General features: G+C 48.4%; 11 protein-coding genes across 11 annotated transcripts; 4 read left to right on the forward strand and 7 right to left on the reverse strand.

The window, feature by feature from the left end:
• Positions 1-345: 345 nt before the first annotated feature.
• Positions 346-1,188, forward strand: ASPWEDRAFT_364186 (uncharacterized protein). The gene has a single exon (XM_040834451.1). The coding sequence runs from the start codon at positions 551-553 to the stop codon at positions 998-1,000; it is 450 nt and encodes a 149-aa protein (XP_040692938.1). The 5' UTR covers positions 346-550; the 3' UTR covers positions 1,001-1,188.
• Positions 1,189-1,376: 188 nt separating this feature from the next.
• On the reverse strand, positions 1,377-2,424 carry prs2 (proteasome core particle subunit alpha 1; the record flags this gene model as incomplete). Its single annotated transcript, XM_040830399.1, has 5 exons — positions 1,377-1,763; positions 1,820-2,032; positions 2,095-2,189; positions 2,291-2,350; positions 2,418-2,424. 5 exons carry the CDS (start codon positions 2,422-2,424, stop codon positions 1,377-1,379), a joined length of 762 nt encoding a protein of 253 aa, XP_040692939.1.
• A 264-nt stretch (positions 2,425-2,688) lies between these two features.
• On the reverse strand, positions 2,689-4,388 carry ASPWEDRAFT_37013 (WKF domain-containing protein). Its single transcript, XM_040834589.1, has one exon. It carries the CDS (start codon positions 4,123-4,125, stop codon positions 2,899-2,901), a length of 1,227 nt encoding a protein of 408 aa, XP_040692940.1. The 5' UTR covers positions 4,126-4,388; the 3' UTR covers positions 2,689-2,898.
• Positions 4,389-4,538: 150 nt separating this feature from the next.
• On the reverse strand, positions 4,539-7,637 carry ASPWEDRAFT_105092 (tubulin gamma complex associated family protein; the record flags this gene model as incomplete). The annotated part of the gene is made up of 2 exons (XM_040827697.1): positions 4,539-6,328; positions 6,377-7,637. The coding sequence occupies 2 exons, from the start codon at positions 7,635-7,637 to the stop codon at positions 4,539-4,541; spliced, it is 3,051 nt and encodes a 1,016-aa protein (XP_040692941.1).
• A 623-nt stretch (positions 7,638-8,260) lies between these two features.
• Positions 8,261-10,968, reverse strand: atfA (bZIP transcription factor atfA). The gene is made up of 3 exons (XM_040834590.1): positions 10,666-10,968; positions 9,112-10,258; positions 8,261-9,050 (listed from the first exon to the last, which is right to left on the reverse strand). Exons 1-3 carry the CDS (start codon positions 10,763-10,765, stop codon positions 8,744-8,746), a joined length of 1,554 nt encoding a protein of 517 aa, XP_040692942.1. The 5' UTR covers positions 10,766-10,968; the 3' UTR covers positions 8,261-8,743.
• A 2,113-nt stretch (positions 10,969-13,081) lies between these two features.
• Positions 13,082-13,977, reverse strand: ASPWEDRAFT_37022 (hydroxyisourate hydrolase). Its single transcript, XM_040834591.1, has one exon. It carries the CDS (start codon positions 13,830-13,832, stop codon positions 13,260-13,262), a length of 573 nt encoding a protein of 190 aa, XP_040692943.1. The 5' UTR covers positions 13,833-13,977; the 3' UTR covers positions 13,082-13,259.
• A 161-nt stretch (positions 13,978-14,138) lies between these two features.
• ASPWEDRAFT_364443 (uncharacterized protein) lies at positions 14,139-15,052 on the forward strand. Its single transcript, XM_040834461.1, has one exon. It carries the CDS (start codon positions 14,445-14,447, stop codon positions 14,928-14,930), a length of 486 nt encoding a protein of 161 aa, XP_040692944.1. The 5' UTR covers positions 14,139-14,444; the 3' UTR covers positions 14,931-15,052.
• ASPWEDRAFT_37025 (uncharacterized protein) lies at positions 14,759-15,930 on the forward strand. Its single transcript, XM_040834592.1, has 2 exons — positions 14,759-15,477; positions 15,534-15,930. Exons 1-2 carry the CDS (start codon positions 14,909-14,911, stop codon positions 15,574-15,576), a joined length of 612 nt encoding a protein of 203 aa, XP_040692945.1. The 5' UTR covers positions 14,759-14,908; the 3' UTR covers positions 15,577-15,930.
• Positions 15,931-19,209: 3,279 nt separating this feature from the next.
• ASPWEDRAFT_104069 (eukaryotic translation initiation factor 3 subunit E) lies at positions 19,210-20,676 on the reverse strand (the record flags this gene model as incomplete). The annotated part of the gene is made up of 2 exons (XM_040827618.1): positions 19,210-19,483; positions 19,535-20,676. The coding sequence occupies 2 exons, from the start codon at positions 20,674-20,676 to the stop codon at positions 19,210-19,212; spliced, it is 1,416 nt and encodes a 471-aa protein (XP_040692946.1).
• A 430-nt stretch (positions 20,677-21,106) lies between these two features.
• On the forward strand, positions 21,107-21,933 carry ASPWEDRAFT_49301 (mitochondrial 54S ribosomal protein mL49; the record flags this gene model as incomplete). Its single annotated transcript, XM_040837256.1, has 3 exons — positions 21,107-21,263; positions 21,390-21,784; positions 21,883-21,933. 3 exons carry the CDS (start codon positions 21,107-21,109, stop codon positions 21,931-21,933), a joined length of 603 nt encoding a protein of 200 aa, XP_040692947.1.
• A 400-nt stretch (positions 21,934-22,333) lies between these two features.
• ASPWEDRAFT_364437 (uncharacterized protein) lies at positions 22,334-22,978 on the reverse strand. Its single transcript, XM_040834459.1, has one exon. It carries the CDS (start codon positions 22,893-22,895, stop codon positions 22,548-22,550), a length of 348 nt encoding a protein of 115 aa, XP_040692948.1. The 5' UTR covers positions 22,896-22,978; the 3' UTR covers positions 22,334-22,547.
• Between the last annotated feature and the right edge of the window lie 67 nt (positions 22,979-23,045).

A 23,045-nucleotide genomic window follows, 5' to 3' on the forward strand; every position in this document is an offset into this window, starting at 1 on the left:
CAGGCAGAACGGGAGCACCCAATCGAAGCTGAAGACTGAGGAGAATAAGAATCTCACGCCTAGCAGAGCACAGCTGGGGAATCCCAAGTGGACCGGTATAGTTAGTAGAACGTAGTGAGTCAATAGGGCATCAAGAGTCATTCAGATGCATTTAATTTGCTTTCTTTTTTTCTTTTTTCTTTTTTTTTACTGGGAGGAAAAAAAGGGAGCTGGAAGAGTAGTGCATCTGCACGTCTCGTCCAATATCCAGACAGAACAGACCAATCCATCTCAGCGAGATAGAATTAAAAAAGAAAAATGAAAAATGAAAAGTGAAAATCAGCAAGAACCCACCGATGAAACTCGAGTGTGACAGACTCACGGATAGTCAGAACCACCCAGGCGGAAACTCGAATGTCCACAGCGGCATCTCAATATGCAGGATCTCGGAGTTCACCACGGGGTGGATACATCACGAGTTCGCTCAGTGGATTGTGGATTGTGGATAGAGCTGATATAGCTCGGAAAAGACATCATCAATTGACGGATTCCTGGGCAGCTGGAGCTGTAGATGGCTTTTTTTTTTTCACGCCACTCAATGGAGATGGTGCACCTGTGCATTGGGTGGTGCAGCTGTTGCCGGAGAAATCAACCAGATAGGAAAGACTCAGATGGTCAGACACTCTCTTTGTTCACTTTTTCTTTCTTTTCCTATTTTTTCTTTTTTCTTTTTTCTTTTCTTTTTTTTTTCTTGTCTCGCAATGGACCCTCGATGACAGGTTGGAGCAGTGGAGAGGAGAAGAACAAACGATTCCCGCGTGGGCGGAAAGCCACAGCTAAGCCACATATCGGCAGCCTTTTGCAACGGGAGCTGAAAGACGCTGTGCTAGTGATGTACATACGGAGTACCCACGGCTTCATTTTTGGGCCAAGCTTGGCTCCATCGTGTGGCAACTTTCCTGCATCTGGAGTTAAAAAAAGTAATCCTTACGCAGGCTGTCGTCTGTTGGGATCGGGCTAACAAATCTCTGTCTCTCCCCTGCCCTGCACCTTTTCAGGGATATCGCCCGTTGATAACCCTGATTCTACGACGCTTCGACCATCGCGCTTCACACTTCAGGTGTACCTGAGGCACTCAGGTCATGAGGTTCTGTCGACTACTTGGCTTGTGCGACATGCGTTGCACATCTTCATCGTATCGTATTTTCCTTCTCGCCACAGCGGGGATCCCGAGATTTTCGATTTCTTTTGTCTGCTTTTCAATTGGTATCTGCAAGGAACTCCCGAAACTCGAGATCGAGCGTTCGTAGATTTGACATTCATATATCGTCTGTGTCTTTAGGCACTACCGGGATCATCATCCATCCCCTCCATCTCCAATCATCTTTCTAATTCACTCAATCCTTCTCGCTGATAGCCTGCAATCGTTCGTCGATCTCCTCCTCAGTCAAAGCCCGGAACCCAGAATCTGTCCCTTCCTTGCCGTCGGCGCGAGGTCCTCCGACAATGCCGACCTCCAGTTCGTGCTTCTTGAAATCGACGCTCAGCACATTGCTCAGTGCCGTGATGCCCAACTCGACAACCTCCTCCCAGTTGCCATCCGCGTAATCCTTGTTTTTCAGCTTCTTCTCCAGGTGGTTGAGAGCCTCCTGCTGCTTCGGTCCCGCGGCAGTCGCCTTGTATCCCACGTAGTATCCAGCGGGGTCGCATTTGAAAACCTGAGGGCCCTTTTCGTCATCAACCGAGATCAGGGTTGTGGCAACTCCCAGTGGGCGCATGTAAGCCTGTTTCGTCACATTAGTCCCATGTCCAATAAGATACATCAAAGACAAAGACAAACCCGTTGTGTGTAGACCTGGTTGATATTGGCCAGTCTCTTGGCAAGAACGTCACAAGGCATCTCATAGCCGTACTTGTATCGGAACTCGGCTGCCTCTCCACGGGCACGGTCAACGGATGCTCGGGCATCTGCTATGGCACCAGTCATAACACAACCGACAGAGGGAGAAAGCTTGAAGACATGTGAAACGGATGAGGGGTCGATCAATTTATCCTATATCCCATCAGCCATCAGACGGGGGTCCTCATTATCTCGATATCGTTGGACTGGCTTACGGCGACTTTCTTCTGAGACAATACCACCGCACAGTTCTTCCCTCTCACACCAATAGAGGTGATGTTTGCAGACGTGATGGCCTTGAAGGCATATTCTATCCGAAAAAGGTATCGTCAGTCCCACGCTTGAGCTGATTGGGTTGAAGGCATCCAGATGATTCATCGGGAGGGGCGCTCTCCCACAAAATACACTCACCGACTTGGTACAGACGACCCTGGTCTGAGAAGATAGTGATATGTCTGTCGTAAGCGCTTCCTACACCACAGCAACCAGGTTAGTCGGCGATGAAGTCATGGGGGGGGATGAGGCCAGAGCAGCCTACCAGACATGATGACGGGCGGTTAAATTCGATATCCAGCGGGGGAAAAAACAAATAGAGAGATGAGTATCAAACTAAGAGAAAAGAAATTAGGATGCGGAGAGGGGAAGACTGGGGAAGAAACGACGGCGAGGGTTGCCAGCGGACGCGTGCTTGGAGGTGCCTGGCCGAAGCTCAAGCTTCTGGGCCCGATTGAGTAAGCTTCTTTGTCCACCGCCTTTGTCTGCCACCATGAGCATCACTATCTACTATCTACTATCTACAAAGGGAATATCTTTGATGTCTTATATTTCATCTGGATATTATTCTTCAAGTTATAGCCATCTTCTATCATTAATGACCCTCAAACACCACTATGTACAGAAATACATGAACAATGTCAAGCCAGTCTATCTAAGAATTCAAGTATGTATATTGCAAAGACATCAACTTTTGACCACCACCTTCGCCGTAACTTTTCAATAAAAACAATAAATCGTTGCAACTAGGACGAGGAAGACGACGAAGATCCACTCGAGCTGGTGCTGTCGGAGTCACTATCAGAATCACTATCAGAGTCGTTGCTAGAATCGCTGTCGCTGCTGCTAGAATCGGATTTGGCAGCCGCTTTGGGCTTGCTGGCACTCGCCGGCTTCTTCTTCGAGCTCTTGCTATCGCTGTCACTGTCACTATCGCTCTCACTGCTACTCGAAATGTCGATGACAGCAGTTCTGTTCTTCTTCTTTTTCTGATTGGCAGTCTTCTTGACTGTTTTGGGTTTCTGAACAACAAACAATTGGCCAGTCACCGCATACAGAACGAGTTCCGCCCGCTGTCTCTGTTGGAGACTTTTCCGCTTCTCTGCGTCCAATTGTTCGGATACCTCGGTGCTGTCCAGATCTTCCTTGCCACTGGATAGCCGGCCCCGGAAGGAATCAACCGCCTTGTTGTACTCGGTCTCAGATCCATCCGTCTCCTCCTTCTTATCCTTATTTTCATCCGATGACTTCTCGATCTCGGCATTGATGGCTTCGGCTGCCGAGGCCCCCAGTCGCTGCTTGGCTCCGTCGCTCTTCAAACCCTGCAGGTAAGCAAGAAGCGCGGCATTATATTGAGTAGGAACATGCTCCAGCGACAGAACATGCTTGAAGAGTTGCGTCTCGCGATTCTTCTGGAACTTCCACGCAGATCGGTACTTGTGGTAAAGACTGAGGTATGAGAGGATCGGAGTTTCGTGGATTTTCGCAGGTTCAGATGATGCACCCGTCGCAGATCCATCGCTTCCCTTCTTCTTGTCTTTCTTCTTTTCCTTCTTTCTCTTCTTCTTCTCTCCATCTTCGGCCTGCTCTCCAGTTTCCGTAGAAGGCTGCGCGACATCACCGCTATCGGGCTTGGTCTTCGCATCACCACCCTCCTGCTCACTGTCACTCTCCCCATCCCGAACCTTTGTATCCGCAGAGAAAGACACCCTCTTCTTCTTCTTCGATCTCTTCTTCTCGGACTCTCCCTCGTCGTCTGCCGGAGCACCATCCTCATCATCCAACCGTCTCTTCTTGCTCTTCTTCTTTTTATCCTTCTTCCCCGACTCCTCAGACGCATTGTCCCCTTTCACCTTATTTCGTTCCTGAGAAACGCTTTCTTCCGGCTCGGGGTCCTTGGCGTATTTCAACTTCAGTCCGAGCTTCTTCCATGCTGGGACATGCTGCGCCGTCTGAGATTTTTCGCTGCCCATTGTCTCGGTCGTGGATTCACCCCGGGGAACTGCAAAACGACAATCTGGTTAAGTGGAAATTGATACCCCCGCAGGAGCTGGATTGTAGAAGGAGCGAAAATCCGTAACCTGGTGGGTGGTGCGAGTGTGTTGCAGGGTTTATGGTGGCCGGTACTTTCTTAGCTTTTTGGAAAAAATCTCCACGTGACCCGGCGGAAAGTACTTATCGGTTGCGGGTCTGATACAGTTACTTGATAGTCGATAGCAACATTTTTACAGCAGCATCTCCACTTATATAAAGGTTAAAGGTTAAATATAAGAAAGGCTTTTTGTTTCATTCGTATCAATGCATCGTGGGGGTGAAACACCTTTCCAGTCTACTCCTTGACTCCATAAATGTATGCAGACCAGAATATCTATACAATCGTAGAAACCTAAGATCCATTTCCACCCGCAGCCTCAGTCTCGGCCGGTTCCTTCTTCTCCCTCTTTAAATCCTTTTGCGCGCTGGCCTCTGCGCTTGCTCCGGCCGCTGCGGCTTTCCGTCTAGCTCTCTCCTTGTCTCTGGAGGAAACGCCTGTGGTCCGCCTTCTTCGCACCGGCTCGTAGACATCGTTGAAATTCATCACTACACCGAGGAACCGCATGTCCACGTCGGGCTGGTATGCAAGGTCACCCAGGAGAATGTTCAACCGAGAACGGAATTCCGCAGAGAGGTCGCGGAGTCGAACTTGTAAAGATGCGAGCATGTGGTCGTCGGCGGAGAGATCGTGATTCATCACAGAGGATGGTGTGTCAAACCCGTCGCCGGATTGAGCGATGTTTGGTGTTGACGATACGGAGTTCTTCTGGCCTCTTCGGGATGAAGGGAAAAGATCGCGTTCCGACATACCCCAGCGACCTTGCGCAGTGCGTGTCTCGATCTTTGCGCTGAGCTCCTGTCGTCGGGTGAACTCTGCAACAGAGAACGAGTACAGCCCATCAACGGCGTCTTTATATGCAAGCATAACTTTGAGGATTTGATGTAACTGGGTAAGAAAGCCCTCTTCCTGCTTGTTGGAAGATGCACTCTTGGCCGATGAGGATGATCCCAAGAGACCCTTGTGCGTGATAGAGTTAAGGTATTTGGTATGTGCTTCAATCAGGTCATCGAGCGTGCACCCTGGTTTGGACATGGCAGCCTCCAATTGATCCCAGCTGGATTCAATGACCTCGAAAAGAATATAATATTGTAGTTGGCAGACGAAGTGAATCATCTCCGCAATAGCGCATCTTGCTCGCTTCCAATCAGGACCAACCTTGTCATCGACGCTGCCCAGGACACCTCTGGCCCCGGTCATGCATCGCCGCCAGGTACTGCCCAAAGCAAACTCGACACGCTTTACGCGCCAGAGGAAGTTGAACACTTTCAAGTATTGAGTAGAGCCCCACGGTGTGATAACCACATCCACTGGAGCATCGATCTTGTATTCAAGCGTGAAGCAGTCCCAGCCAATCTCCCCATGGCTAAGTTCTAGCATACGGGCATCCAAACGGCGGAGAACATCTGGCGAGTCGTACTGTGCATTTGAAGCACGGATGGCATGTTCCAGCTGGGCAGTCAAGGTATGTCTGTACTGCGAGTTCGCCGGACGGTCAAGGTTCGAAGCTAACGATTCCATCAACAAAGCAATGAAATCACCTTGCCCCAGCAAAAGGTATTTCTTCAGTGCCCGGAGATGATCGAATAGTTTGAATTTGTCATCCATGAGATAGATCAGCCGTGCCATCGTAGTCTTGTAAGCCTCATCAATAGACGTTTCCAGGCTAGCCGTATCACCATACCGCAGCTCCTTGGACGCCTCCTTCGAGTAGGCTTCGACCCATCCAGAGTCCCCGCAACCATATCTAATAAAGTTCAATGATTTTCCAATAAGGAATACCTTCTTCGCAAAGTCCTGTGTGATGATAGAAGGTACCATATCATCATCCAATTTGTATTTGTCTTCCCACACGCTGGTTGCAATACGTCGAGGATCTGTGCTCGGTCTGAACTCCGGCTCCACGACGAAAAACTCCTTGTACGGATCTGAGAGCTCGCCGTCATATATCCAATATCGCAGCATTTCATAAAATGGCCGTGTAATATGCGTGAGAAGCTTTTCTGCAAACGCACAAACAAATGGGTCTCCGTGAGACGTCGAGAAGCCATGGATCAAGGAGATCAATTGACCACCTTTCTTATCTGTAACACTATTAGAACTGATCAACACAATAAACCAATACAACTTACTCCGAGCTTCCTCGACGATCAGACTCATTAGCCGCAGTGCCATTGTAGCATCTCTTGTCCATACAACGCATCTTTTTAACGTAACTGCACCCTTGACCACACTTTTGGAATCGCTGCCACTTCCCGTATCGGCCAATGCCCGTCGAATCTCCCCCTCCAACGTCGCAACTAAGCCCAAATAAGAGCGAAGCTCGTTAGATAAAGCGGCTCGCAAGCTCTGGCTGACAAGCCCACCGTCTGAACTTTCCACAAAGCCTGATAAACCTCTATACAAAAGACAGGGTTCGGCTAGGGCGTTTAAGAGTGAGATGAGGGGAATAGGTAGTGTTGGCGGGAGTTTCAAGATAGAAGAAGACGAGAATTCCATATTCGACGAAGACAGACCCTGCAAGTTAAATGGTAGATCACGCAAAAGTCCCTGCTCAGGTGGCCTTGAGTCCTCGGGAGATTGTTGTTGTTGTTGTTGTTGTTGCTGCTGTTGTGAAGGAGGCTTCTGCTCCTCCACCACATTATCCTTCAGCGTAGAATTCGCACGACTACGACTGATCCGGGTCTCTCTCGCTCGTTCAGCAGCAGACAACCCATAGTCCTTATCCCCATCCCTCTCCCACTCTTGTCTCCCTGAACCATTCCGCTCCAACCGCGCCGGCAGATTAGACGCAGACGAACTGATAGCTGGACCTTCTTCATCCGAATAATCCATCCTACCCCGTCCTCCTTGTCCTGCCCTCTGTCCCTTCAAGAGCATATTGGGCAAATTCACCGGATCCATAAGCGGGCTCCGACTTCTCCCTTCCTCGTCCATATTCCCCTCATACTCATCCGACCCCGACAGTCGATAAAGCAGATACAAGATGGCCCATTTCTGCGACAAGACCGGCTGCGTCAACAAACGCGAGTACAGATTCGAGAACCGCACCGCTTTATCTGGACTTTCATTCTCCCGTAGCAGTTTCCGCTTGATCAAGTCGGACGCGTTGTTGATGTTCTCTCCGCCGGCTAAGCTTCCTCTGCGATTTCCAGGGCCGGCGGCAGGCGAGGTCGGATCGCTGGGAGAACTGGCCTGCGCGTCGATGATGCGCCATGCCCGCTCTAGACTTTCATGGTGTCGTTGTTCTTCTGCAACTGCGAGAGCCTCTTCGGGATCTTCGGGGAAGCCGTCCCCAAGCTGGTCAAGGGAGAGGGGAGGAGAGAGGGAATCGACGAGCTGGGAAAGGGCATCATCGATGCGGCGCGGACGGGCGGGGTGACGAGTCGACATTGTCTTCCCGCCCGAGTTTGGAATTGATGTTCGAGATTCCACCGTTTTCTGGTTGAATTTTCGCCGCGCAGGCTTCGATTCCGGTACTCAAAGGTTCAATTATCAAGGTATGCGAGTCGTAGGGTTGGAGGTAGGAAAGGCGGAAGGTAGATCGATATAGCTCGTCGTTCACCGGAGTTTCTGGCGTGAAAACAAAGCGAGATTTATCAAAACGAAATGGCGCATCTCGTCCGGCTCTCATAGAAGCCTCAATTCAACAATGAAATATGGCTCTTCACATTCAAACTGTTTGCTTCGATGCCCAAGTTGGACGAGGCGTGCGGAACGGGATGTTTCTGTTTGTGCTGTTTGACGCAACGCGGTCCTTGCCAAGACCGGCATCTACTTCGTCACTCCATAGTAGAGTATCATACTACAATTTAATGCACTCATTATTCAACCTCGAAACCTGCACACTTCATTTTTAGATGTTGACAGGCACATCAGTGCGGTGAGGAGATTTAAATGACAAAGATTGAGCCACCAGTACGCCATCCATCTCAAAACGCAACAGTAAGAATAGGAGGGAAAAAAGGCAAGCACCAGTGCCCTGTGAATATCAAACAGGTGAACGGAAGTTCCCACAGCCAGGGAGAATGAAAAGACAAAAGATACACAATACTACATAACCCAAGCCCTAGAAGAACAGAAAAAAAGAGCACAATGGCCACGCGGGGACGGGGATTTGAAAGGAAGAGAAAAACACACGGGAGAAAAGAGTAAAACAGCCAGAAATCTTGTGCGCCAAACAAATTTACACGCCCTTGGGTGACTTAACAATATCCGACCCATGACACAACATCTTGATTCAACCCGACCGATTTTTGAATTCGTATACATCATTAACACCTATCCATGCCAGAGGTCCGTGTGAGAGTCGCAGCTGAAAATGACTGGAAAGAAATTGAAGCCCGGGTATAAGACCGTCCCGGAACTATGCAGACTAACCCTGCACGCCGCGAAGCAAAAGCTGTATCTTGAAAAAATAAAAGAGGTATAAAAGTAGGAAAACGTTTCAGCCATGGCCCAGCGTGTATTAAGCCGTGGTCTGATCGAGACTTGCTCAACTATCGTCGCATAGCTTGTGCGGGGATAGGTCCACCGGGTTGCATGCCCATGTTGCCTGGGATATTGTAAGGGTGGGGATCAAATCCGGTTGGCATTCCGTTCATCATAAGAGGACCAAGACCCTGAGCTTGGGAGACAGGGCAATCCTTGTGGGCGAGCAAAAGGGTCTTGAGGTTGACAATCTCTTCGCGCAGTTGGGTGACAGTGGCTGTGAGTGCGTCATTCTCGGTAGTGAAAAGCTCAACCTTGGCTTGCAAGTTGGCAAGCCATTGCTTCTTCCGTTGTCGACATTTCAGGGCGGCGACACTGATATACGTGTTAGTAGATAGCCCACAAGCATTCAAGAGCTGGTGAGGCTTTAACTTACCGATTTCTTTCCAGGAAATTCTTTCTCTTTTCTTCATCAGTCATTTTCTTGGGATCCATTTGGGACCCCTTCAATTCGTCATCATCATCGTCAGATTCTCCCGGTTCAGAAGGAGGCTCCATGCTCATGCCTCCGTTATTGGCCTTGGCCTTCTTGTTAGGACCCTTGGCAGGAGCATCATCCGCTTTACGTCGGTTGTTGGGTGCATTTGCACCTTTCGCGGCAGCATTCTTCTTGCCTTTGCCTTTGGCAGCAGGCTTGGAGTCCTGCATATCCGAAGCATCGCCGCTCATTTCCCTGCCACCATTCGCGCCATTGCCATTCCCTGACGATCGCCTGGCTGCAGAATTACGAGACTGGTCATTGTTCTGAGACTGTTGCGCTTGTGGCTGATTCGAAGCGGCAAATTGGTTCGAGTTTTGCTGGCCACCCTTGGCCAACATAAACAGCCCGTTGGCCGCGTCGGCAGCATCATGATGAGTAAAGGGGTCGACAGCAGCAGGCTGGCTACCCTTGGAATCCATGGTTGTGGTCTGGGAACCCTGTTGTTCAGGCTCTGTAGTCGGGTTTGAGGTAGGGCCATTCAGAGAATGCTTCTTCGCAGCGTTCAAAGCTGTACGGTGGAACTCGATGGTCGAGGGAGTTGCACCGCCACTCTGCAGCTGCTGAATAATCGCCTGGGAGTTGGGGCTTGGGGCGGGAAACATAGAACCACCCCCACCCGGCGTCAGACCAGTGCGCAAGGAGGATTCGTTGGGAGTAGGAAAGCCTCTTCCAATGCTGTCAAAGTAATCACTGGATCCAGTAGGCCCGGGAAGCATGGCGGGACTCAGCGGCCCGGAGCGCAACGAGTTGGTCCAATTGTAGCCACCAGCAGAGGTTGCACCGGGGATAGCAGGGGAGGTAAGAGCAGCGACAGGAGGAAGCAGCGACTTTCCCGGTGTCTCGCCAGAAGAACCACCGCCGCCGCCACTAAAGGATTGTTCAAAGGGATTGGGCTCCAGAGAGAAAGGGTTGTGGACAGAGTTGAAGTAATCCGGAGTATCAGCGGCAGCAGTGGTGATGGCGGGTCGAGGAGGGGGCGCCAGCGATGTTTGCGAGTCTACATCAGGCTTGATGTCTTTGGATTCTGAAGATGCCTGAGAGTCTGTATAGAAGGGGAAGTCGCGTCAGTAAGCAGTGACCATAGACGTGATGACAAATAGAAAACGAAAGTTTTTAATAATAATAATAATAATAAATTAGTCCGCGACGGTGAGGTACCAGGAGAGAAAGGAAGAAGAGGGCGACGAGAAGGGAAGATCCATCGCGTCGAGATAGCCTCAAGCTGGGGAGGGGATCTGATAACTCTCATAGAAAATCGATGACGCCAGTTGTGAGGTCATCCCGACGGCAGAAAAGGACATCAAAGCATCTGGGGAATCGTGGCGTACAACACCAATCCAGAATGGGGTAAGGGACAATGAGGGACAGGAAAAGAAAAGCACAGGCAAAAGGTACGAGAAGAAAACGCGTCTAGATGAAGAAAAAAAAAACAAGAGGAGGTATACTAACCTTCAGAATCGTTCTTTTTCGAGTCCATGGGGGAAGGATTACGAGCGTCTGTATTATTCGATATGCGAGTCGACACCCTCGGCGCAACCGCAGCAGACATGATATGATGAAATATCTGGAGAAGGGCAATAAGGAATTAGATAGGAAGGGCCAAAAGGATCGCTTTGCGACCAAGCGAGCAAAGCGAGTGGATGTGAAGTGGCAACGAGTGTGAAAAACCCAGACGTGACGGAGACCAGGAAAGATTAGTATTAAAAAAAAAAAAAAGGAATAAAAAAGACAAAAAAGAGAATAAGAACAAAAATACGAAACAAGAAGGAAAAAAAATAAAAGAAAAAAAAAAACCGAGACTTGAGGATTGAACACTCAAAGTCAAGGGGGGCAAAATAGGCCTTGAGCTCTTCTTGGACTGAATGCGATCAAGCAAAGGGAGTCAAGTCGAAGTGGTGAGAGAGAGAGAAGGAGAAAAAAAGTTGTGACGTAGTCGGATTGGGGGAGTTTTAGGGGCGAGCAGGAAGAGGGGAGGCGGTCGAGGGCAGAAAAGATGGACGCTGTTGCATGCAACCCTGGGTGCGTACAAAAACCCCCTCCAGGCATCCAGTTGCAACGTTCTTTTTCTTCTTTCTTTTTTTTTTTTTATCTTTTTTTAAATTATTATTATTTTATTCTCTTTTCTTTCTTTTCTTGCCTTTCTCTCTTCTGTTGCTCTAACTAAATGAAATATGAACCTACAGATGATGGAAGAAGAATAATAATCAAAAAACGGAATTATGCAGCAGCCAAAATGTTGGCCCTTACTTGGACCAGAGAACCTGGAGACGGTGGACTCCGGCAGTATGTTTCGACCAATGTAAAGCAAGAAATCGTCAAGACGCGATATGGCGTTGGATAAGCGGTTCAGCACTCTTGCACCACACCACTTGAGTTTGGTTGAAGAATGTTGGTGCGAGCCAGGGATAAACGGACAAAGAAGAAGATCTCTCGACTGGCCAGAATCAGTGGAAATTGGGATGGAAGTATACTGGAACAATGAACAAATGGTTGGTGAACCCAAGGGGAGAGGATGAAGGGAACAAAAAAAAAAAAAAAACATGGATGAGATCACGGTGACGACGACAGGAATTTCCGCTGGGCTGTCGGACCAGCCGGGTGGCCACTGGCGAAAAGGACCCCACCCGAAGCGAACCAGCCACTCACGGGCCTGCATCCGGCCCTGTCCCCCCTCCCTCGCCAAGCACTGGGAGAATTTTAGATATCGGTTCTGCCATGGATGAATGTTGCTGCTGGCCGGGCGGTGAGGGGCTCTAGCCACTCACAGCGCCAGGCCATGCAGACGACCCAAACAAGATCTTCTGCTCAGGGGAGCCTTTCGAGTCAGTCGGCCGCTGATTGGACCCCTCGTGATGACGCAATGCTTCATTGAGCCGTGGATTAGTATCACGTGAGCTCTTTCTCATTGCCACTGTACAGACATAGGACTACGACTAGGTGCTACTACTGTGTACAGTGTGCAGTAGTTAGTATCAGGTAGTACTATTGAATAAAATAGAGAAAAAATGTTCATAATGCGTTTTATCTATATGAATCAGTCTATTTAATATCGCTAGAGACGCATGCACAGTACTTTTGAAGCTCTAGATTAGTTCCTTCTTAGATCCCCTGCAAGTGTCAACGAACCTCGATAGGCGATCCTCTACAGTCGCATGTCCACGTGAATATGACACGCAATGCCCATTCCAACGATCCATCAAGCAGTTATCTTGTGCAACTCGAAAACAACCAGAATTACGACCCGTTTGAAAACATCAGTCTATGTGAATCCTGATTAACTACCTCTCCAGATACCAGATTGCCAATCTCACGAGACCTGTCTCCAACGCGAAACGAAGCAAACCATGCGCGCCGTTTCAGAATTGCTATTTTTCCATGAATGTTTCGTCCCACGGTGAATCAGTCCTTCTCCTTAGTCTCCCCGCTATCCAGCACGAGCTCGACTAGATACCACTCAGAATCCTTTACCAAAGGACCGAGGCAACGTACTCTCCCCAGCAATCTTCACGCGAATAGTGATGCATACGTTGTTCTGTTCCTGGGGACACCTGGGTGACCAGGACTACGCCGCCATCGCTGGAAATCAAACTCGATGTTATGGAATAAGTCGGCCTGACTGAATACTTGGTTGTCGCGAAAGACGGAAAAGCATTGTGTGTTGTGGATGGTTGTGATGATTGCTAGGTGACATGGATTGGCTATACTTGGTTCTGATAGAATGATAGCATGATTTGGAGTGGACAATTCTCTATGTTTATGAAAGTCCTGGTTTATACCATATGCCTTGATCATGATAAGTCCACGGTCTTGTCTATGCTTTGGTAATTTCATCAGTCTATATTGAGTAGATAGCTACATACTGTATTCATAAGAGCATTATGCAGTCAATTTTGTGAATTCAACGAAGCGTGGCAGAATTAGAACATTATGCAGTAGTATCTCTATCTAAACCGTCATATCTGCCAGTATCAATCAGACATATCCATATACGTCATTCCAAGATGAAACTGACATCAGAATCGATAAGATCCGTTTTATCATCCTCACGATCCCCGATAAGTCGAATAGTTCCAGGGTCCCAACAGCACAGGAACATGATAATGCCGCCATCCCTCTTCGCCCTCCCGTCCCCGTCCCTTGACTGTAAACTTGACTTCGACTTCTGGCCAGAAGCTCTCCACCCCTTGTGCCTCATACCAGGGTCCGACCTCGAATCGCACGGACCAGTTGGTTTTGCTATCGGCTGCCGGGAGGGACGAGAGGATCTCAGGCACGCTTTTGGCAGCTGTGGTAATGGGCGTCCAGTTCTTGACTCGTCCGTCGGCATCAGTTGTGGCCTGGAAGTTGACGGGGCTTTGAGCGCTGCTGGACGGGGAGGAGAGGAGGGTCAGAGTGACGGGGAGGTTCGCGGCGGGGGTTCCCGTCAGGGTGTTGAGAACATGGCAGGTGATAGGATCGCGAGACATTGGTGCGGTGGATTTTGTAGTAGTAGTCGGTGATGTGCTTGCTTGTGGTGTAGTAGAAGTAGGAGAGCTAAGCTGCTGCTGGTAGAGGGCAAGTCGGTCTGTGGTTCTGCCCAATTGTTCACTCGATGGGTGGTGAGTATTTTGGTCCATCAAGGAGACGTAAAGGGAGAGATGGAAAAGTAAAAGAAAATAGGAATTCTGCAGCTTCAAATGTGGCCGTCGAGGGGCTTTTCTACCTCCGCTCTCCTCGCATCGGAGGGCCCCGATAGCTATACGGAGGATACCTTTGGTGGGGCAGGATGGTTATAACGACTGTCGGGTTATTCTTGTGGTATTCTAATGGATGTATCAATTATTTCCAATATCTGACTTAATAGATACCACGTATTGACTTTAATTCATGATCATCCAATGCGTTGATGCGTTGGTTTGTGGCCTGAGGCAGAAACACCAGCACGTGTCAGTGACAGTTGTGTCGTAATTGTTGACAGTATTCTATCGATTTAAAAACAATAAATAACTAATCTAAAGCTTTTCCTCAGCTTGAAACCTGTCCTTCCGTAGAATTCTAATCGAGACTTGGTCTTATCAACGTGTCTAAGGATAATCTTCCGGAAACTTCGACTGCCGCCAAAAGTTGTGCGGGGAGAACGGGGAAACACTTTCAACTTTCATCCTCCATCTCTGCACACCGAAACGCCGACCTCCTCATCGCAAACTCAGAGATCATCCCCGGAAATTGACTCCGCGAGTTTCTCCAAAATGTCTTCCGCCGTCGTGCCCAGCGACGATCTCGACATGGAGCCCACCCTCAAGTCGATCCTCAACCAGGATACCCTCCGCTGGATCTTCGTGGGCGGAAAAGGAGGTGTGGGAAAGACTACTTCTTCCTGCTCTCTCGCCATTCAGCTAGCCAAGGTTCGCAAGTCGGTTTTGCTCATCTCGACCGACCCCGCACACAACCTGAGCGATGCGTTCGGACAAAAGTTTGGCAAGGAAGCCCGTCTGATCGATGGCTACACCAACCTCAGTGCCATGGAGATTGATCCAAACGGAAGTCTCCAGGACCTCCTGGCTAATGGGGAGGCACAAGGCGAGGATCCTCTGGGCGGAATGGGTGTTGGCAACATGATGCAGGATCTGGCATTCAGCGTAAGTCATGGCTCCCCCCGCGCCTGTAGTTTCAAGGCTGCTAACCATCTTAGATTCCTGGTGTCGATGAAGCCATGTCCTTTGCCGAAGTTTTGAAGCAAGTCAAATCCCTATCCTACGAGGTGATTGTTTTCGACACTGCCCCGACCGGCCATACTCTTCGTTTCCTGCAATTCCCCACCGTGCTTGAGAAGGCCCTTGCGAAGCTCTCGCAGCTTTCTTCGCAGTTTGGCCCGATGCTGAACTCGATCCTTGGTGCCCGTGGTGGTCTGCCTGGTGGTCAGAATATGGACGAACTTATGAGCAAGATGGAGTCTCTGCGCGAGACAATCAGCGAGGTGAACTCGCAGTTCAAGGATCCCGATCTGACCACCTTCGTGTGTGTTTGCATTGCCGAGTTCTTGTCTCTGTACGAGACCGAACGTATGATCCAGGAGTTGACGAGCTACGGCATCGACACCCACTCCATTGTGGTCAACCAGCTCTTGTTCCCTAAGCAAGGAAGCGAGTGCGAACAGTGCAATGCACGAAGGAAAATGCAGAAGAAATACCTCGAGCAAATCGAAGAGCTGTATGAGGACTTCAACGTTGTCCGCATGCCATTGTTGGTTGAGGAAGTGAGAGGAAAGGAGAAATTGGAAAAGTCAGTTCCCTTTCCCCCAGTTTTCGCATGATCACAGTGACTAACTATCCCTGCAGGTTCAGCAACATGCTTGTGCAGCCGTATGTTCCTCCCGAGTAAGGGGATGCGCCTTTGAACCTGATTTCAGCACACTACTCTTGAGCATATTTTTTGGGATGAGTTATGAAAAGAATAGAGAATAATACATGCAGCATGTCTATGCTCCATATGAGTTTGTTGAGCCTTGCCCCTGAGAAATGGACCTATATCGGAGAGACGGCTATGAACGTGTAGAATGCTTTTTTTGGATAATTCTCGTCTCACCTTTCTTTGTTTTCCATTTTGCCCATCTTGCCTCACTTTCTCGTCCCGTTGAATTGTCACGCCGCCTTATTTCGACCTAGCCCTTCAGCCATATACCCTTTGTACATGATGAAACAGGGATTGCTTAGCAGATTCCTGACCCCAACTCAAGTGATCTATTGGAGTCTACATTCAGCCTCAGATGCTCCAATCTTGGTCTTCAAAGTTCAATCTCAAATTACCCTCTGGCTCCACTACGATGATCCACTCCCGTATCTCCACTTGGCGAGTATTGGGTTCAAGTGAGGCTTTTAGGCCTGCAGAACAAGTGATCGTGGCCTATTGATTTGAATGGATTTTAATGGAGCTCTTTCATTTGCCGCCCCCTGGATCTATATCGATATGGAATATGCGACAAATAAGTTATAGATCAGAGCGGATATAGATCGATTGTCACGGGTAAGGTAAGTGCTCGGTCTGGGCCTCTTTAGACGGCAATGCAAGCTTACGAGTACTATTACAGGAACAAGACCAGATATGCCGCTCAAATTCGGTTCTTGAGATCGACATTGATTCAGAATTCGCCTGGTCGAGATTTTGAACGGAAGTAGATTCCATGAACTATGAGCTTGATCATCAGGGATCCAATGTTTTATTTCTTGCAGGGATGACTGAACAAACATTGACCCATTCTTATCTCATAGTTTCCATCTCTGGATATTGTTCAGGGACTGTGAAGGAATGAGCCTACCGGACTCATCACATATCTCGGTGCACTTCCGGTATACATCCAACAGAATAACTGCCATACTTGCCACTCAATCTTGGGCGCCTCGTTCTTTCGGAACATTCTACACATCCCCCGGGTGAAGAGGTCAACCTTGGAATCATGCAATTCCTATTTTCGTCAGACTTGCCTCTTGATATGAACTGTATACTACCATGGACCCTTCCTTTCATGGGCCAATCTAGTCAACAACGCGGCAAGACCCCCTTGGTCCCCGGGAAATGTAGGCATTATCGCCGGCCATGCGGATTCAAAGAAAGCTAGAAAGATTGTGTGGCAGGTCACGGCCAATGAACTGGTGATGGAATATTCGAGAACCGAAACCATTCATGGTTGTCATGGTTGTAGCTAGCACCTGTGAGGGATTGCCTTGGAACCAGGAAATCATACGACTGCGCATTGGCAGGTTCGTGTTGTGCCCTACACCCACAGTTCAATATATTGGCTCGAGATTACCTGAATAGGACTTGTGCATATGCGTCCAATATGTGGCTTATATGTTGGTTCAAATTCTAACAAATCGGTAGGTATCCTCTATACTTGACTGGGGCGATTGGACACGAAGAAACAAGAATTGTTCTCCAGGATTGCCTTGGGCACCACTTTTGATGGAGGGGCGACATTGGTTGTCATCGAAAAGGATATCATCGAGATCTGCGTATGACATTGCAGCGCTCATCCGGATTATTCGCCGCCGATATGCTATTGAACGATATTTTGTCCTTCCGCCGAATCAGATAATTTCGTTTCGATATGGCGAATGGAGACTGCCAAAGTCTGCCAATTGAAACTTTTAGTCTATAGAGATAGCCCCTCTGGTCTTTTTATATCCTCGACCCGTGGAGCCACGCCATCACAACTAGCAAACTACATTGGCGCGGCATGTTCCATTGCAGTCAGTCCAGAAGGGTAAGAGCAAACCCGGGCGCAGACGCATCAAGAACAATCGGCACATTGCAATATTACTACTATTTTTTGTGGCCGCGGAATACATATTCTGTCAACAAGCCTCACTTTTCCCGGTGTAAAGCGTTGGATCTCGTTTTCTGAAATAGTGAGGCGGTTTCCCGGGATCCGACATCAACAGACGACGGAGAAAAAAGAAAAAGAAAAAAGAAAAACAAAGACAAAAAAAAAAAAAATGGCAGTCCAGCCAACTTTATCTTGTCTGTTACAGAATATACCTGGGAATCAGGTGCGACGATATCTGTAGGTTTCCTTTTGGTTCGCTGATCAACATGTCTAGTTTGCTCCGATTTTTATACCGCTCCTCGATATTCCGGTCTAGATATATACTCACGAGGTGTATAAAGCTGGCAATCGTGCTTCCCTTTCCCCCTTACTTTTTTTGTATAGAATTATAATCAATTTTTATTTCAATATATATATATATCACATTCACATATTAAGAAGGTTTTATTCCCGATTTCGCTTCAATTCCTGTCTCAACACATATCAAAACCCCTTTATAAACATGCCTCCCGTACAAGAATATTGGTTACCAGGCTATGGACTTTCACGACATATTGTTCTTGGCCATATTCAATACTTCCTCGGGCCATCTTCCTCGGTCAGACCATACACCTATCAAGTAAGCATCCTATACAGCAACACACAACACCAGAAAAAACAGCTAACATATGTCACTTCAAGGGACGAGAAGGCTACCTAATTTTCGGTATGCCCTTAACACGGGTCCGTATTTCTTGCCAGCATTCCCCCCAAACCCTATACACGAATTGCATACACTGACACAAGATATCTCTCCACAGGAACAAATCAATGACCTCGCCGTCATGTCGCGGGAATATGAACGCCAGGAAGCTCTTCGAATGGCCGGCGATTCCATTATCGATAGCCCCAGCAGACAAACAGAGCCCTATATAAATGAAATAGTACCTGTTCAATCGCATCCTCGCAGACGTCCAGTGGAGAATGTATTCCGGAATACATAGTTGAGTTTTCGAATATACTATAATATAACGATTGCACAGGTGTTTGGCTGATCATATTTGATTTCTTTGATTTCTTGGAATTCTCTTCTGGTGCTATATCTATGTAGGGCAAAATCGTTGCCCAAGCCCTAATTGTCCAGGGAACTGCGCTAGGCCAACAGCGTCATGAAATAATCTGGATTGAAACATTGATTATATTCATAATAATAACACTGAACAGTAGTGAAATATCTAGTTGAATGGATAAAACCTGACTCAGGGCTATCCCAACGTTATTCTCACTCATCTATAGACCATTCGTAACAGCATAGAACAATCACATGGAAGCTTTTGTTTCGTGTGAACCTCAAGAAGTCCACTGGATCTTTTCTTGCCCAAAAGTACATGGGAAAGGGAAAAGATGACATGTCGTTTATTTTTCAGATTTTGGATTTTTCCCCACCAGCATTTCAGATTTCAATCAATAACCTCTCGAGGGTCTTCAGCACGAACAACTTCGAGGAGTCAACTCAAAAGATATCTGAAAACGAAAAGAAAAGAACATAAAGAAAACATAAAAAAAGGCGGACCACCTGAACGCCGGCCTGATGCCACTTCTGCTTGGTCCCATCACTTAAAGAAGCCCTGCAATCGGCGGGGAATACTAATATGAACAGAACCAAAAAGAGAAAGGAAAAAGACGACCCTGTGACGAAAGCTCATACGTATCTATTTTGCAACGGCAGAACTAAAGAAACAGTCAGAATTTCTACTTATCCAGTAGGGAAAATCAGAATAAGCAACGTACCTCAGGACTTGGGTTCTGAAGAATGCACCCTTTGTCCTCTCAATGACCTGCTGGTACACCGATTGAGGGGGGTGGTTCATGATGACAGTGCCCTCCTTGTAGTCAATCTTGGCGTCGACTCTGGTGTCGCGGATCAAGTTAACAATCCACTTCTCACCCTCATCCTGGTTCAAACCAAGACGGGTAGACAAGTCCCTAGTACCATGGTTAGTTTCATATCACATAGACGATCCAGAATACACGTACTTGATATCAATTCGCTGGTGAATCTTGCAGTAGCTCTCGGAGATGAGATGACGGGCAGCCTCGACGAAGGCATCGGCGGCCGAAACGAGGAAGAAGTCGCTTCGCAACACATCCTCTGCCTCACCCAGCTTCTTCTGGGCTTCTTCAAAGTCAAAGTCGACATAGAGGGCCTTGACAAAGTCGGTGATGGGGTCGGTGTACTCGTAGTTCTCCTGACGCACAATGCGGATCAGATCCTTGAGTTGCTTGTGGTATAGGCTGGTGCTCTTGTGTGCGCGGTTACGGTTGGTGATGACTGCAGCAGCGAGGTATCGCAGAATCCAGGGGCAGCTGGTCTGGATGGTGTTGATGTAGGTGGGGGAGAAGAAGAGGTCGGTGAGGATGTCGCGAGCGGGGTCGTAGTTGAAGAAGGGGAAGAGAGACCAGTGGATCAACCACGAGCGGTTCTGCAGCTGACCCAGGGGGTTGTTGAATAGCCGGGTTTCAATGGATTCCTTGACCTTTTGGACTTCCTCCATAGCACCTTCCCAGTTGGTGGTCAAGATCTCCGAAGCCAGCTTACCCCATGTGGCCGAGGCAACCTTGTCATTGTCGGTGGACAGAACACGGAACTGGTACAGGAGATCGGCAGCATTGCCGTAGCTACCGCAGCTGTACTGGAATCGGCCGTAGTCGTACAGGCTGTTGACCATCTCGTTGGTGACGCCGTGCTGTTGCTCGAGGAATTTCAAGTTGGCAACCTTGTCGCTTCGCAGGCTGCCGACAACCTCCTCATCCTGCAGCAACTCGGTGATCTTCAAGCTCTCATCCTGGTATTGTTGCATCTTGTTCAGAACTTCCTCCTTCTTCTTCGTGAACTCAGCGGGGGCTTCTGTCGCGTTGTTGATTTCCATCCACAGGTTGGCCACATAGTCGGTCATGTTGGTGTGCTTGAGCAACTCATACTTCGCACGGACGACGTCCTTGTCGTCATCCTGGCCGGTGCTGAATTCAAGCAGAGGGAAGACCAGATGGCGGTCGAGGTAAGGGATCAGCTTGGGCAGCAGGTCATACTGGTTGGCGATCTCTTCAGCGGTCTTGGGCGGGTGGGCGGCCGCACCGCTGAGCAAAGTCTCTGCGGAGGGAGGGGCGTTGGCTGCCATAGTGTGCAAGAATGCAAAGGGGGGTGGGCGACAGCAGAGACGAGCAACGGAAGGAGGGCAAGTGGAACAGATCTGACGGTCTGGCTGTCTGACTGACGGTCACTGTCTGGAGATCTTCTTCTGTCTCGCGTCGTCCTTTGAGAACAAAGTGTGCGGCGTCTTTTGCGCTGGCGAAAATGTGGGCGGGAGGGCTGGTGGGCGCGCTAGGCCGCCTTGGGCCTAGTGCCATGACCTCCGCGCAGAAAGCAAGAAAGCGCGAGTTTTGCAGTTTGCGAGAGGCTTCATCGTCGTCGTCCACTGCTTAATCTTTAATCTGCTCCCGGGGGCTCCGTTCATCTCCCTCCATTGTGGACTTGTGCTGCTGGCCATCTGCTTCTTTCGGTGTCTCGTGTGGTTTTTTTTTTCTCCTCTCCCTGTCATCCTCAAATCGATGGCTTCTTTCCTGCAGTCTGTCCCGGTCTCGTCTGCTCTTCGCAAGCAGTCGACCGCGGTTCCTCTCCGTCTTAATGCATCCCAACCTACTGCTTCCCTAAGGACATGTAGTTCATTCTCCACATTATCTTCCCCGTCTAGATTGACTCAGTCCCGTAAGTTTTGGCCAGATCCGCGGTTTCCATGCCTTTTAGGTACCTCGTGGTGGATGAAGGGCATCTAGAAAAAAGAGAGAAAAGCCATGGAAGAAACGTTGAGTTCCTCTTACTGACCAATTTCAGAAAATTCCCTTCAGTCTTCTCAGCGTTCCAACACCCTCTCAAAATTCCCTAACCAGCAATGTCGAACTTTCCTGGTTCAACTCAAGCGTCAATCCCAAAGCCTTAAAGAGTCCGCTCCCTCGACATCCGGAACAGTATCGCCCGCAGCAGCCAATTTGCAGCTCACCAACCTTCCCTATTTCGTCCGCCGTACCGCGTCAAACCAACTTCCTGTGTATCTCGTGACAAAAGCCGGTGGAACCAAGCAGCAAACTAAGATTCAGAAGACCGAGGGTGACATGGATTCGTTACGGAATGATCTGGCATGCTTCCTGGGTCTGGAATCTGGTGATCCCCGTGCTGCTAAGAGTCCCGATGTTGCCATCAATCGTCTAAATGGCCATATCATCGTCAAGGTACGTTCCAGGTGGATCGATCATGCGTTGGTCCTATTTTCATGTCAACTATCAGCTTCGACTCGATTACACAAGCTAACATCTCATGTTGCGAGTAGGGCTGGCGAAAACCCGAAATCCTTAAGTTCCTCTTGGAGCGTAACTTCTAAAGGGGAAATCTCCGAATCCCGTCACCGCATTATTCTCTCCCCGAACCTCAACTACCTACTATCTTCGAACCGAAAAATTGGACATAGGAGTCATTTCATAAAACCGCAGTGTCTTAGCAGGAGAAGTCGAAATATCGACAGGATAGGGAAAGCAGATGTTAAAAGATGGAAGACTGGCAGCAACTGAATGACACGTGCCCTTGAGGGTTAATTGTGAGCGGTTGTTTTCTTTTACCTCATATCTTTTTACCTATCTCTTTTTTACTTTATTACCATTGTATTATTTCATCGTGTTGGTGTTCTGATTTTGCTTTTGCTTTGTTTCATCGGAAGTTCCGGCTTTTTTTCCCCCATTTCCTTTCCTTTTTCTCTGGCATGTATTCTCCACTTCTTCAAACTCGAGATGCAGTCCTGTGTATTATTTACTCTCTGTACATGTCCAATGACTTGGTGGCTGCCCCTGCGTTAATCCTATGGCTAATTCGACGGGCGGCTTTATTCGAATTGAGGCAGAGAGCGACGCAGAGCTTAGGCGGGTGTGAAAGTGAATTCAACTAAAGCCAATGTAGCTTTTTTTGATGGAGACAAATCTAACAGACCTAGATTTAGGGCTTCTATAATCTTGTAGAGATGAGATCTTCGTATATATGACAGTATATCAATTTGATTATTTCCAAAACACTATGATTCCAAATGCTTACACTCAAAGCATCAAACCACGTCCGCAAGACGAAAGGAAACAGACAGAAAGGAACAGAGGATGAGATGGGATGACAAAAAGAGGAATAAGAGGAATCGAGAAAGGAGAAGAAAATTGAAATGGTTTTTTTTACCCGTTTAGACATCATGCATAAATGATTCTTTCGCCTGAGGGTATTGAACATTGTACAGAGAGATAAACAAGAAGTACACATATTGCACGCCCAACATAGAATCTTTCCCACCACCGGCGCCAGACTCATCGACAAATAAAAACATGTAGATAATAGTTTACTTTAGATGAATAGAAGACATGACAGAAGCAAACATGAGATCACGGCAGATTGCAAGAGCTAGGCCTTCGCTTATAATGACAAAGAGTAAATCAAAATGCAACGCACGCGTAGTTTCCC

Source organism: Aspergillus wentii (genome assembly GCF_001890725.1).
Source record: "Aspergillus wentii DTO 134E9 unplaced genomic scaffold ASPWEscaffold_2, whole genome shotgun sequence".
Taxonomy (NCBI): Eukaryota; Fungi; Ascomycota; class Eurotiomycetes; order Eurotiales; family Aspergillaceae; genus Aspergillus; species Aspergillus wentii.